The sequence below is a fragment of the Tursiops truncatus genome, chromosome 8 (assembly GCF_011762595.2).
Source record: "Tursiops truncatus isolate mTurTru1 chromosome 8, mTurTru1.mat.Y, whole genome shotgun sequence".
Classification (NCBI taxonomy): domain Eukaryota; kingdom Metazoa; phylum Chordata; class Mammalia; order Artiodactyla; family Delphinidae; genus Tursiops; species Tursiops truncatus.
In genome coordinates this window covers 54,938,294-54,952,560 of record NC_047041.1, presented here as the reverse complement: position 1 = coordinate 54,952,560, position 14,267 = coordinate 54,938,294, and the positions used below count along the sequence as shown (strand labels likewise).

General features: G+C 39.3%; 1 protein-coding gene across 13 annotated transcripts in view; it reads left to right on the top strand.

Moving 5' to 3' along the window:
* The first annotated feature begins 2,316 nt into the window (after positions 1–2,316).
* The window catches only part of EMSY (EMSY transcriptional repressor, BRCA2 interacting), an 81,322-nt gene continuing 69,371 nt past the window's right edge, over positions 2,317–14,267 (top strand). For 6 of the 13 annotated variants that reach the window (XM_073808416.1, XM_033862232.2, XM_033862237.2 and 3 more), the window contains exons 1-5: positions 2,318–2,449; positions 4,162–4,270; positions 9,514–9,613; positions 11,099–11,173; positions 12,510–12,551. In XM_073808416.1, coding sequence (XP_073664517.1) covers positions 4,201–4,270; positions 9,514–9,613; positions 11,099–11,173; positions 12,510–12,551 — 287 coding nt within the window. In that variant the 5' untranslated portion in view covers positions 2,318–2,449; positions 4,162–4,200. Of the gene's footprint in view, positions 2,450–2,683; positions 2,815–4,161; positions 4,271–9,513; positions 9,614–11,098; positions 11,174–12,509; positions 12,552–14,267 lie in introns of those variants that run through there. The other 7 variants (XR_004527876.2, XM_073808417.1, XM_033862230.2 and 4 more) reach the window with 6 other exon arrangements.

Here is a 14,267-nt window from a genome sequence, read left to right as displayed (position 1 = left end):
TGATTCTTAAAGAAGAGAATTCAATGTTGGGAACATTTGGGAATATGGAGCAGTAACCGACAGCATGGGGAAGGCAGTTTCTTGCTGCAAAAGACAAATATGGTTCCAAGGAAAGGGAGGATGTGTGGTAGATCAGAGGTAGTAGTTGATGCCAGAGCATCAGCAGTTGAGAGCTTGATAGAAATACAGGCTCTTAGGCGCTACCCAGACCTACTCAATTAAAATTTGTATTTTAACAAGATACTCAGGTGATTCTTTGAACACTGAAATTTAAGAACCACTAGTCCAGAGCACACACTGGAGCCAAGCTGCTTAGGTTTCAATCCTGGCTTTACCATTTACTTATTATCATTATTATTATCATTACTTGGTCGTGTCACTACAGCATGGGGGATCTTAGTTTCTCGACCAGGGATGGAACCCATGCCCCCTGCAGCAGAAGCAAGGAGTCTTAACCACTGGATCACCAGGGAAGTCCCACCACTTACTTATTTACTTATTTAAACATCTTTATTGGAGTATAACCACCATTTACTTATAATGTGTAACTTTAGGCAAGCTATTTCACCTCCTTCCTATGCCTCAGTTTCCTCATTTGTAATTAGATAATAGTTTCTACCTCATAAAGTTGTTTTAAGGATGGAATAAATATTTTAAATGCTTAGAACAGTACTTGGCACCTACCAAGGCCAAGCATAAGCGGAAGGACTATAAGATATTCGGGGGACTACAAGAAGAGAATTCAGCCAAACCTATAGGACTTGGGTGAATTCCAGTCGAAGATCTGGAGTTATAAAGCCCAACTCCCTTCAATTGGGTGAGTTCTTGAATATCTGTTTTTCTCACTCCTAGTAGGGGGTAATCTTAATTATACCTGCCTCACTAAGATACTCAAATCAAAAAATATATGTTCAACTACAAAATCTTCTATTAAAGTTTCATTTAAATCTTTCCAAGAGTTAAGTATCTGGCCAGAAAGCGGTGGTACCTCAATTCAGTAGAAAATAGATGGAAAAGAATGCATTGGAAGATCAGGGAAGGAGTGGTGGGAAAGCCGGGAGACTATTTGTCCCACTTCCTGACTTTCTGAAGGGGCAGACTTGGGTTTCAACAATAATTTTCCTGGGCCTCAGAGAGGATTTTTAGCTAATGGGCAAATAGTACACAAATGCCGTTATTTATTTTTTCTTCCTAACCTAACCTACAATGGAGATTCAAGAACATGAACAATCTCACACGTTTGTATAGTGGTCCAAAATTTACAAATAACTTTTCTCTACTTTGTGTATCACAACATCCCTATAGGGTAATATTAACCTAACATTTTATAAGAAAACTTTGTTAATATCATAAAGCACTTTAAAAACTCCTTTCCATTTGAGTATTTTTACCATATCCGATGTCTCCCAAAGTACAAAATTTAAAAGGGAGAGCAATCACAAAACTTGATTGGATCTTCAACAGTAGCAGTTACTGGCTTCGATCTTATGGCCGCGATTATTTGTATATTGGGCCCCTTTTCTCATCCGTAAAACAGGGGCAACAATACCCTCTTCACACAACTGTTTTGTGATTAAACACGAACAAAGGCTGAAGGGTGAACCTACCACGTCGCAGGGCCTCAAACACACCCCTTCTCCTTCTTGCCTTTGACAGATATAGCACTATCATTCCTACTTCACACGCGGAGAAACCCAAAGTCGAGAACGCTCGGGTTCCTCTTCTCTACTTGCAACTCCGCAACCCCCAGATCGGGTACGCGCAACTGCGACGTCCACTGTGTCAGGTGTCGTAGCGTGTATTCTCTCTCCTCGAGCTGCGTCTGACGGGGCTGGAGGCCGCTGATAATTGCTCCCAAGACTCTTGAGGAATCCGATCCTAATCCTCAATGGCGCTTCAGGGACTAACGTGCTTTCCCACCGTTCCTCACCGCCCCCCCCCCCCCCCAGAATAAAGGTCGCGGGGAACCTTCAGCTACAGCTACCAACGCCATCTTGATCACTACGTGTGACGCCGCACGTAGCGGAGAGCGCAGCCCATTGGCTGGGAGGCTGCAGGCGGAGGCGAGGCGCGCGAAGCCGGAGAGGAAGGTGTGGAGGACAAGCCAAGGAAACTACAATCCCAGTCTTCCTTGCGCGTGCACACCAAGAGCGAAAGAGGAGGGAGTTTGGGTTCGGACCACAACTCCCAGCACCCCTCGCGATGTCTCTCCTTTCCTTTCAAAACGTGCAGGAAAAGAGGGACAGAAGAATGGAGGCCTTCTGGTGTCCGTTCTCCGAAAGGCGGGAAAGGCGAACTACACCTCCCGACTGGCAGCGCGCGGCTGCGCCTGCGCCTTGATACCTGTCGCCATCTTGCCCCTTCTGAGGCACAGCAAACAAACCCAATTCCTGGTGTCCCCTAGTCTTGGCGGAGGAGCCTTTTAGATGAGCCCAGAAAGGCCGGGCAGGTGGGTGATTCTTAGACAGGGTGCTGGGAAGAACTGGCAGGATAGCCAGTCTGGAAGAGCGCCGGGCCAAGCATTCGGAGCCCGGCTTGGGGCGCCCAACCCCATCCTCCGTTGTCTCCTAACGGGATCGTGGGGCTCCCGAGGTGGGCTGAGGGGGACTCTGGCAGGCCTGGTACTGAGATTGCTGGGGTCCAGCTCTGGGGGCCTCCCAGTGAGTCTCGGTCGTCTGCCTGGCTGACCGAGCGTCTACTCTTTCTCTCCGTTGTCCTCTCCGCTGAGGAGGGAGAGAATCGCTGATGCCTGCCGGAGCCCCTGACTCCGGCTACTGTTCTTGAGAGGGCTTGGGTCGTGAGCTTGACATTGGGGTGAGCGCTGAGCGGCACCGGTGAGGAGGGTGGGCGGGCTGCTCTTGTTGTGGTGCTGCGAGAGAGTGCGTGTTTGGGGAGGGGGCGGGGCGGGCTTGCCTCCTTGACACTCGAGTGGGGGAAGGATTAGACAGGATTCCGGTTCTCGGAGCGGGCTCCGGCAACCTCTGCCCAGGTTTCCAGTGCGATGCGGCCCCGCAATGGGGTCCGCCGGCGGGGACGCGTCGGGATGCTGTGACGTGGTGCTTGATTCCGGCTGCCGCCGGCCGCCTCCAAGATCCTGTCGGGAGGCGGGGACTGGCTTGTGGAGGGAGCGGATTCCTTTGGCTCTGCCCCTTCTTCCTCCCCACCCCTTTTCTTTATGTCATTCTGCCGGCTGGGGCGCGCACTCCAGTTCTCCTTGCTCTGGGTTGGTTCTTAGATGAGAGGACTATGGGAAGTAGGGGGAGGGGGCTCAACTTCAGGCGTGGAGTTGGAGTTAGCAGTCCCAGCTCTTGGAACGGGAGATAGCAGTTATTACGGGTCGATGCCTGACTCCTAGACGAGACACTGAGCTCGCTTATTCATACGTTCACTCGCTCATTCATTCATTCATTCATATTACTTGCTCTTCTCAGTCATTCATCTGTTTATTTAACAGATATTTACAGCGGATCTGCTGTGTGCTAAGCAGGTATAGTGCAAGGGCCCAGCGCTGTTGTCTTTTTCTCTAGACCAGGGAATTCCCAGTACCAAGTTCCTGACATCTAAACTTTTGGTAAATGTTTTTTTGAGGACTGCTGGGTGTAAATTCATGTTTCATTGTTAAGACTCGAGGAGAAAGTACTATATTAAGTTCCATTAACCCACTTAACGTCCTAGGAACTTTACGTATTTTATTTCATGTAGCTCATAATGAGAAAGCCGGCAGAAGTCAAGTGACTTGCCCAAGGTTACACAGGTAGTGGCATCTATTTATGAAATAATGTGTCAGCCACTAGGATAAGAACTTCACATACACTGTTATTTAATCCTCATAACAAACTGATTCATAAAATCTCTGTTTCACAGATGTGTAAAGTTTATGTTCAGATAGGCCAATCTACCCAGGATCACACAGCCAGTAAGTTGAAAGATTGAATTAGAACCTATATGTGTCCAACGCCTATGCTCTTTCCACTATGATAGGCTGGAATAGTAAGCTCGCATATGGTTAAATTCTTCATTTGTCAGAAGTTGGAAAGCATGGAGGTGAAATAGGATTGTGAGATATTCTTACTGGTTTTGCTTCTTAGCGTGTGGATCTCCACGTGAGTGGGCTTTTGAATGTACTTTTGTAATTTGAGTTTTTGGTTTTTGTTTTGGTAGGGAAGACAAGCTCTTTGGGGCTACCAAAAAGAAGCAGCAATGCCTGTTGTGTGGCCAACGCTTTTGGATCTCAGCAGGGATGAATGCAAAAGGATTCTTCGAAAATTGGGTATGATTTTCATTTTTGATGTTTCATGCCTCCCTGTGATCCTTTTCCCTTTCTGTTTGGGTCATGGCTGTTTGCATGGATATCATATTTCATGATGGTTAGAAATTCTTCAGAGGTATAGTTCTTGTCTTACTCTGTTATTTCTCTACTGCTTTGTATAGTGCTTTGTACACAGTAGATGCATGAATCATATTAATAATAATAGCAGCTAAAAGTTCTTCAGGGCTACTGGGCTATTCTGAGTCCTTTACATTCAGCACCTCATTTAATCCTCATTCAAACCAAAAAGATAGGTATGTTTCTTCTTTTGTCCCCGTTTTACAGATGACAGACCTGAAGCTTAGAACCCGAAGTAATGCTGATAGTAAGTCATGGGGTCAGAATTTCAACCCAGGGAATAGGATTCCAGTCTCATGTTAACATACTTTTAACCTTCATGAATGTATGTGTGAATTACATACTGTTTCTGAATTCTAAGTTAATGTAAGCTATGCTGACTTTAACAAATTATATTTTACTTTCAGTAATAAAACACCATTTACGCCTGTAATGAATTATTTAGTGCTTCTTTTCCTTTAGAGCAGCCTTTCTCAACTAGCATTTAGGGAGAGAATTAAGCCCTAATACTAAGTTATCCATTGTATGTAATGAACTAACTTTTTTCATGCATCTAGAATGGTATGTATTATCCTTGGGAAAATTGAGAAGAAAAGAGTTATTCAAATCATTTTCTTTATTCTGTGGTTTACATGAGTATCCTTGGTTGAGAAATGCAGCCTTAGACTGTAAGGTCCAAGAAGGAACCTTTTTGTCTTATTTACCACTGTAGTCTCAGGCCAGCACATAGTAGGGACTCAGTAAATAAAAAAGTAATTTGAAAAAGAATATTAGATGTTTTGGCAGTGGATAGGAATTATTTAGATATCTCTGACTTTGAAAGGGAAAGTGTGGACCTTGAATTCAGATAGACCTGGGGTCTTGGTCCTGTTACTAATGACCGACATGATCCAAGGACAAGTTGTTTAATCTCCCTAAATTTATTGACACTTTTGTAAATGAAGGACAATAATATCTGCCTCATAAGTTTAAGTGGATTAAGTGTATATAAAAAGGGCCTATCACAGTGCCTGACATATGAGTATATAGCGTTTTAAAGCAGTTGCTTTCAGACATTTATTTATTTGCAGGTGAATCTTTTCTTCAAAGGAAATCTTTGTTGGGAATTCCTATGCATAAATCTGAATCATAGCAAATATGGCCCTGCCTGCTAATAACCTTTGCCCTTTTATTTCCCCTTAGGCCACTATGAGGATTTCTATATTTTAAACTACTTCTTAGCATTGTATTTTGGCACCTCTAGAGAGGTTTTTTGTTTTGTTTTGGGGTGGGTTGTTTTTTTTGGGGGTCAATTATTCTTTTTTTTTTTTAACCTTATATCCAAACTTTTAGTAATTCGAGGGTGATTTTCTACACACTTATATGCAATTGCTCTAACTTGCTAGCTACCAGTTATAAAGTTGGATTTTTATTTATTTCATAGCTGAAATAATTGCAGATCACAACTGAAGTTGATTGCATTAGAGTTTCTGGGCTTTTGGGACCTTGAATCAAGAGATTATGTTTGAATATAAAAATTGTAATCTTTAAGTCTAAATTTATCCTTAATTTTAGTCAGAGTTGTGTGGGTAATATTGCTGAAGAGCTGCTTCTATACAAAAGAAAACAGCCTTCCTAGAGGGTAACATCATCATCTTTTGGGAGGTGAGCCTTGAGAGTGATTTGCGGAAAGACTTCCTCCCCACCCGTTGGCTCATTATCATAACAGTGAAACCTTTGAATAGCTTTCAAACACTAGCTCTAGGTCCGAAGTTTAGAGAAGGTACTGCATTTAAAAATTAGCTTAAAATATTTTAAGAATTAGCTTTAAGGGGCTTCCCTGGCGGTGCAGTGGTTGAGAGTCCTCCTGCCGATGCAGGGGACATGGGTTCGTGCCCCGGTCCGGGAAGATCCCACATGCCGTGGAGCGGCTGGGCCCGTGAACCATGGCCACTGAGCCTGTGCGTCCGGAGCCTGTGCTCCGCAACGGGAGAGGCCACAACGGTGAGAGGCCCGCGTACTGCAAAAAAAAAAAAAAAAAAAAAAAAAGAATTCATTTTAAAACAATTCTTTTTAAAAATGTTATAAATTATTTTAACATCAGATGCTAAACATTACATTTTACTTAAGTGTAGAGAAATTGGGATAGAGAATTTCTTTATGACACACTGAACATACCAGTGATAGATAAATGCTTCCTTCCTTCTATCCTGCCTCTCCCCTGCCCTATTTTTTTATGACCACTCCTGAACTGTAACTCTTACATGAGGCTTTATGAACTGTAGTATAATTGAATGGCTGGTTTTTTTAAATGGAACGGGTTGAGGGCTTTATAAAAATAGTTTGGCAAATCTTTTGTTTTCTGTGTTTTTTCGTGTGTTATTTTGTTATACTTATGCGTCATTAGAGTTAACACTGTAATAGAATGGTACCAAAAATAATACCAGAAATTCAACTGAGTTTGATATTTGTCAGAATCTTAGGATTCTCATCAAATGAAATCCACAAATGTGAATGAGGTTGGGAAGCTAGTAAAAGTTCTTTACAATGAGTGAGTTTCTCATTGAATGAAGGGAGGAGGTATGCATTGGATTGTGTAGCTATGAGAACTGTGTTCTGAGTTACAGTTTTGTGTGAGGTTGCCACCTCTTTTGTGCATGACTTTTTAGTTGGACTTGGAATGAGACTTGAGATGTCAAGAATCTTTGTCTTTCTTTAGTTAATTTCACTTTTTTTGAAATATTGTGAAATAGTGAAATTTTGATCATCATAAATTCCACAGGCCAAAAGTGAAGATTTTCCTCAAACCACTTCCTCTCTCTGACCTCTCCATTTCTTTTTATGGTATTGCCATTCTACTAAATACCTTGGAAACTGAAAAACCTGATTCTTTTCCTTCTGCCATTCCTTCCACATTTAATCAATCACTGAGTTCTATCAAAAACTTTTTAGATTGGAAATGGTGGCTTTTCTTAGTCTGGCCCCAAACAGTTTTTCCATTTTTATCCTTGTTGGATTTTAATCACCTTGAGGATAAGGACTTTGTTTTGTTCATATAAAGATTCTCCATGGTACCTCGTAGTAGTAGTGTTCAATTAGTAGTTTGGTTTGAATTAGCAACTAACCAAGTATGGACATATTTTTACTTTCCCTAGTGTAAAACTCTCAAAATAGTCACTATTACTGGAAATTTAATGTCTCTGTGAAACATTATATGCTCTTTTACTCTCTCTGTTCCTTTTGCACATTTGCATTTCCCCCACTGCCTGCCTAGAGCACAGTTCTCTTTCTGATTAAAGCTTATGCTTCCAGACTAGATGATGTGTTTTTCTTCTGTGCCTTTACCACTGTATTAGAATTGTCTGATGACTTGTTTCACTGTAGCTTTATTCTAGAGTTAACTTCTTAAGGGCAGGATTTAGCATACTATCTGGTATATATAATAGGACTCAATACTGATTTGTTGAGTAAAATATTCCATAAATGGGGCATAAACATTTAGATATAGTGGTTTCTTAGTTATCCCCAGTGTCTTTCTGAACTCTACTTTAGGTCCTAATAAAAGCTGAAATATGTGTTTCCTGGAACAAAGTATTTCCTTCACTACTCCAGAGAAGCAGAGTTTGGCCTTCCAGAGAGACCACATGAAACATCTACGTAATATCCAGCCTAGATTGAACATGCAGGATGTTTACACATGGGATAATTCAGTTGGACCAGACATTTCTATTTAAGCTCACTCTTCTATATAAAGTCTTTTCTTTTGATAGAACTGTGAATAATATGAACTGAATGAGGCTGCTGTTTTATTGTTGGTGTAGTACCTTGGATGCAGGTATGCATGCCTTAATTATTTGGCTAATATTCAGTATCTGTTGTATGTAAGGCGTTGGCAAATACGGTAGCAACTTGAATTGAGTAAGAAGATAACTGTAGTCTGGACACTTATTTCCCATCATTTTGTTTTGCTCAGGTATACTTGTCTCATAGTGTTAATGGTTTGAAACAACTATTTTATTATTTCTCATGATTCTATGGGTTACTTGTCTTGCCTGAGCTCTCTCATGTGGCTCTATTCAGCTGGTAGCTTAGCTGGTTAATTGGGCTCAGCTGAGGTGGCTGGGCCTCTCTCTCCATGTGACCTTTCATCCTGGGCTTCTTCATAGCTTGGTGATCTCAAGCTTACAAGAAAGCAAGGTCCTGTGTCCACGGTTGCTATTTGCCTCATGTATGCTGATGTTCCATTGGCCAAATCAAGTCACATGCCAAGCCCAGAGTCAGTGTGGGAGGGACTATTGGAAGGTGGTACACGAGGAAGTACACTGAGAGGCAGGCATGGTTCATTGGGAGCCATTGAGGGCTTTTTGGTTTTATATTTTAACCACTACTAGGGACTGACAGTTTCATTAAATAACAGTTGTTGCTGTGGAAAGTTAGTGAAATGAAACTGTCTGGCATTAGGGTTCAGTGTATTATGTCCTGATTGCTGTAAGAGCAATTCATGTGTGCTAATCTGCCTTAGTCATTTTGCTGGTGGTTTTTATAGATGCAGAGGATCATAGAAATGGAAGGTACCTTCAAAGTGTCTTCTAGATAAAGAAACTGAGGATCAGAGATGAGAAAGGACTTGTCCAAAGTCACACAACTAGTGTCAGTGCTGGAGCCAGAATCTGGTCATTTGACTCTTGATCCAGTAGTTTTTCACTTGCACACTATTCACAGATAGAATATAGGTCAAATTCTAGGCAAGCCTAAGGAATTATTTCAAAGTTTGGCCAGTAAAGGTACCTATCAATAATGCTAAAAACTTCTCTCATCAGCCTTATTATATCACTTGGAACCTGTTCCCAGGTGTTGGTAGCATCTGAGTTGAATGTTCTTCAGGATGATGCATAAGACGAAATATTTACCATTAGATTTTTCTACCTAAACTTTTTATATACATGACTTCTGTGAGGCAGTAAAAAAGAAAATAAGATTATAAAAGCCACATTTTAACCTATGGTTTTAGATAAAATTTTTGAGAGGACATTAATGAAATATTTGCATATTGATTTTTAGGTTTCCTGCCCTGAAGTTTCACTCTATGTAGCCATAGTACTTAAATATTGATGGCCTATCTTGATAAAATAATTTTCTTCTTCTAGAATTGGAGGCATATGCTGGAGTTATCAGTGCACTTCGGGCACAGGGAGATCTCACCAAGGAAAAGAAAGATCTTCTTGGAGAACTCTCAAAAGTTCTTAGGTAAATTATCATAAAAGTTTGTGAGAGATGAGTCTAGAAATTTCATTTTGAGGTGTTTCAATACTTTTCACTCTTAAGGTGAAGACAGAGGTGTCAAGTTGTTGGTGTTTAGAGATCCCATCCCAGTTGTGTGCTTTGTTACAGAAAATTTTGTAATTTACCATTTATTATGTAATCTAATCAGAAAAGGTTTAAGGCAGGTTATCTTAGGTTTGGGCCGCTTGGAAAAGGGAGGTATTTTTGACCTGGGTGAAGGAAAGAAGAGCTGGCAGCGACTGGATAGGAAGATCTAGAGTGGCCCAGTGGCATTTGTTAGGGGGTAGAAGGAGACACTAGGAAGTTGTTGTCTTAATTTATAGAAATGGGTGGTGATTAATAGTCATAGCCTTAGGGATAGTTTATACCTTCAGCTTCCCACTAGAGTTAAAAAAATTCATTAAAAAAATTCTGGTGAAAGGGATTCTTTGATACTTTGCCTTGATCCATTCTTAACATCTTACATCAGTAAATTCAGTTCTGTTTTAACTGAAGTTTCCTTTCTACATTTAAGACCATTTTGTCCTATTCTTTTTTTAAGTGAAAATAGGGAAGAGATTTTTTTCCTGCATTTAATTAACATTAAAATAGGGATGTTATTAAGCCAAATCATCAGTCTTATTGCCTCCATACTTAACAATTTATATTTTTTGTTTGTTGTTTACATTGCCTCGTAAATTTCTGCTTTCCAGCCCCTTAAATATTTTAGTCCGTGATATAGATTTAACTTAGCAATAAAGATTACACTTTTAAGGGTGCTATTCATTTTATTGAGTATTTATGAATGGAATGGGTATAGCCTTTTTTCAGTTGTTTAGATTTAACTTTACATGTATTTAATCAGAATCAACATAAGTACATTTTTACTATAGTGGTAACATGATACAATGTAGAAGACACACAGCTCAAGTGTTGAGTAATAAAGGAGTAATATCCTAGTGTCAAGTTTCATAGCATATATCTACAGGAAACATTATCTTGCCACTTTCATTTCTTTATTATATTCACTAAACATAAAATTATAGGCTCTTAAGCTTTAGAAAGGACTTTAGAAGACTTTCTTCCAAGTGCCAAAATCCTCTTCTCAGTAACCATGTTAGGGGTCATTCAGTGGCTTTTTACATTTAGATAACAGGAACCTCTGCTAATCTTGAACATGGTCTGATATTTCTGAGTTTTGGATGTAATGACTTGATATCAAGCTGAATTTGTCTTCCTGTGATTTCTAATTTGTAACTAATTCTCTCTGCAATTACACAGAATCATTCTGAATCCTTTTCTATGACTTTAATTAAAGCATTTGAAGATATATATTAGGCCCCTATCTATATCTTTTTACAAATCAATTTTGCCCCCCCCACAAGCAAAATGTTGACTTAAACATTAATAAAAGTATAGAAAAGAGCTGCCTGCTTGGCAGAGTTCTATAATGGCTATTTTTTTTCATAGCATCTCAACAGAGCGCCACCGTGCTGAAGTTCGGAGAGCAGTAAACGATGAACGGTTAACAACAATTGCACATAAGTAAGCCATTAGTCATACCACCCCTGATTTTTCATGACGTAGTATACCGTAGTTTTGAAAGTCTTCCTATTGTGTAGCAGATTCCTGAGTCTTTTATCTTGATAGTAATATCTCTGTACTCAGGGATCCTGACCATAGCTGTGTTAACTATTTATTCAATTGGTTATGTTTTTGCATTTGGTTAGGCAAGCTTTAAGTACTCAGGTCAAATCCTGTTGCAGTGTAATCTCTGTATAACTAAAGGCCTCCACAGTTTAGCAGATGATTCCTTTACTCGAAGCAAAGTTCAAGAAGAAAGTAGTGTGCTCCCCAAATTTGACAGCCCCTTAGAGTTACTTTGTAATAGTATTTGATATGTATATTGCTTTATAAATAGGCATTATAAATTTTTTAACTGACTAATATTTCATGTATTTTGAGATTCAGCAAAAAGATTGTAAAATATATATTCTGCTTTTAAGAAATATGACTACAGTATACCTTAATTTACTTTGAAAAGCCAAAAAAATAAAATTGTAAAGGATTCTTATCAAACTGTTTTCAGATCATTATAACTATTTGATAGATGGGGTGGAGGGTGGTGGAAGACACAGACTGAGCATTAACAGTATGTATGGAGACAGTGCCTCCTGAAAAACAGAAAAGAACAGAAATTATCCTTTAAATGTTAATGCAAGATGGTAGGAACATTTTATAAAATAAGGTATGTTATAGAATATTCATCTGTTTTTTATTTTTATGTTTTAATGTGAAATAAAACTAAAGGAAAAAATTCAGTACATTTCCATAATGTAATAAATAATGCTTTTAACCCAATTGGCAGTATCGTATTGACCCTGAAGATCCATTAGCTTCATGTGGTGCTTTAATGTTACTGATTTTACTTGACTGATAAAATGGGGTGCTACCTTTTTAACTGTGTAGTTTGAAAGTTAAGCTGTTTGAATTTGGAGATTTTTCAGTGGTTGGTATGTATGCACTGTAGAAATTTGAAAATTTTCCTCTAGCATCATTAAGTATTTACTTGTTAGGCCAACATGGCTAAAACATTCACATATTGTGTTCCTTCTTTAAATGCTCTAAACTTTTAAATTGGGATACTCTAAAAATAGTAACTGAGCCTAGATTCTAATTTGAGAACTTGTAATAGGAAACTTATGTGCTAGGTAATAAAGAAGTAGATAATAGTTTGCATTCAGAGGCACTTAGAGACAAAATTAGTACCTTAAAAGCATTGGAACAGTATTGTGGGGCAGTTAGTTGTAAGTTGATGCATCAGTTTCATACTTAAAGATAACACTTATTTAGTCTCCTTTTCCTTTTTTCCCCTTTAAAGAATGAATTTATCCTTATATTTGGGTGAAAGACCAAGTTACAGGTATGCAAATAGGTTATTATTATTTCAGGCTTTTTCTTGTATTTATTTCAAAATTGAAGCTCTCAATTATTCAGGGGCACATATTCCATTTATGAATTAACTGTGCCCCTTGCTTTTACTTCTCTTCCCCTCCTCCCCTTCCTTCCTAATACTGCCCACCCTTTAGCTATTTTGCTGCTTGAAAGTACCTCTAGTCAGAGGGTGGGAAGGGAGAGGAGGTGAAAATTTTAATTACTCATTTTACTACTTGTTAGTTGTCCTGGGAGAGGTTTGATGGAAGAACTTACAAGTATTTGCCAAAGTATTTTTGGATAATATGTTAGTTTCTTTGATCTGTTTGACCTCTCCCTTTCCCTCCTCTCTCTATTAGCATGGATAATTGAGAGTTGGCTTCTATCTACCTGTTTCCTCTTTTTTTCTCTCCTTTCTGATTTCTTTAACACATAAATTTAATTTTTTGAAAACCGTTTACTTCAATGTATAATTTTAAGCTACTTAGGTCTTTCTATACTCCTGTTTTAATATTTTATATTGTGGTTTTAGTTCGACCAGACGTCGTATTTACTTGTTGAGCCCAAGGGTCAATGAGTGGGGAATGGTGAGGAAGACATAGATCGCTCATTCTGTCTGTCTCCTCTGCCCTCTTTCCCTCAGAAGTAGTAACAGAACCTAGTTCTAAAGATTATCTATAGGAGGGCTTCAAACTCTGAGCCTGAAAAAAGTAACTTGAGCCAAGGAGGAATGCATCTGAACTGACTGCATTCCCTTTCTCCTCTCCCTTCCCTCCCCCACTCAAAACAGCAGCTTAGGCCAGAAGGAATGTGGTTGAAAGGTAAAGAGAAAGCCAAGAAGGTTGAGCACAAAGGAGATGGAAACAAAAGGAGTGGAGTGTCTGGGATCAAAGAAAAGCCTTGCTTGAACCATAACACGTGTTTATTATTTGGCATGAGACCATTTATTAAGTTTGATACTCTAATTCAGTTTTGAAACATGTCAGAATATTATAGTATTAAAGCCTGGAATGTCAAGGGGCTTCACAGTTTTTAATTGGGCCACTCTTGCCAGCATTGTATCTAAATAAAGTGGCTATCCAGAATTACTATTCTCTTAACTCCTTTTCCATCAGCCAGACATTCATGGGATGCTGTTTAAGTTTCTATGTGAGGATGAGGATTTCATGCTGGTGCGCTGCATACCAAAGGATGAGAGGGCCAAGGTAGTTCCACTTCTCAGAAAAGGGGCTGGAGCCAGGTTTCCACCCTCCCTTGCTATATTTAGTATAAATAGAGAGGAGTTCTTTGAAACTTAGGAATCTCAGGAAAGCCCTGGAATAAGATGTTTACAGAAACCTGTAAAATTCTATCTAGATGATTTGTGCAACTAATGCATATATACACCCTCATTAGTAAGCAAAATAGGAATTTTGATCTAATTCTAACATGATGTTTAATTTTTCATTCACTTAAAAAAAGTTTGAATATGTTTGCCTGAGTAGAAATTTGGAAGATTTATAGATCTTTCTAAAAGTTGCAGTTGTATCTTTTGCACTGCAAATTCTGTCCTTTCAATAGCATATATATTCATGTATTTTAAATTATTAATCTTCCATAATTTCTGCCACCATTTAACAATGTACCAGGTAAGTGTAGACATCACTTTATTTGTATGGTAAACTCTCACCAAGCATATTTAGTAGTGATATTCTAATAAAATGAT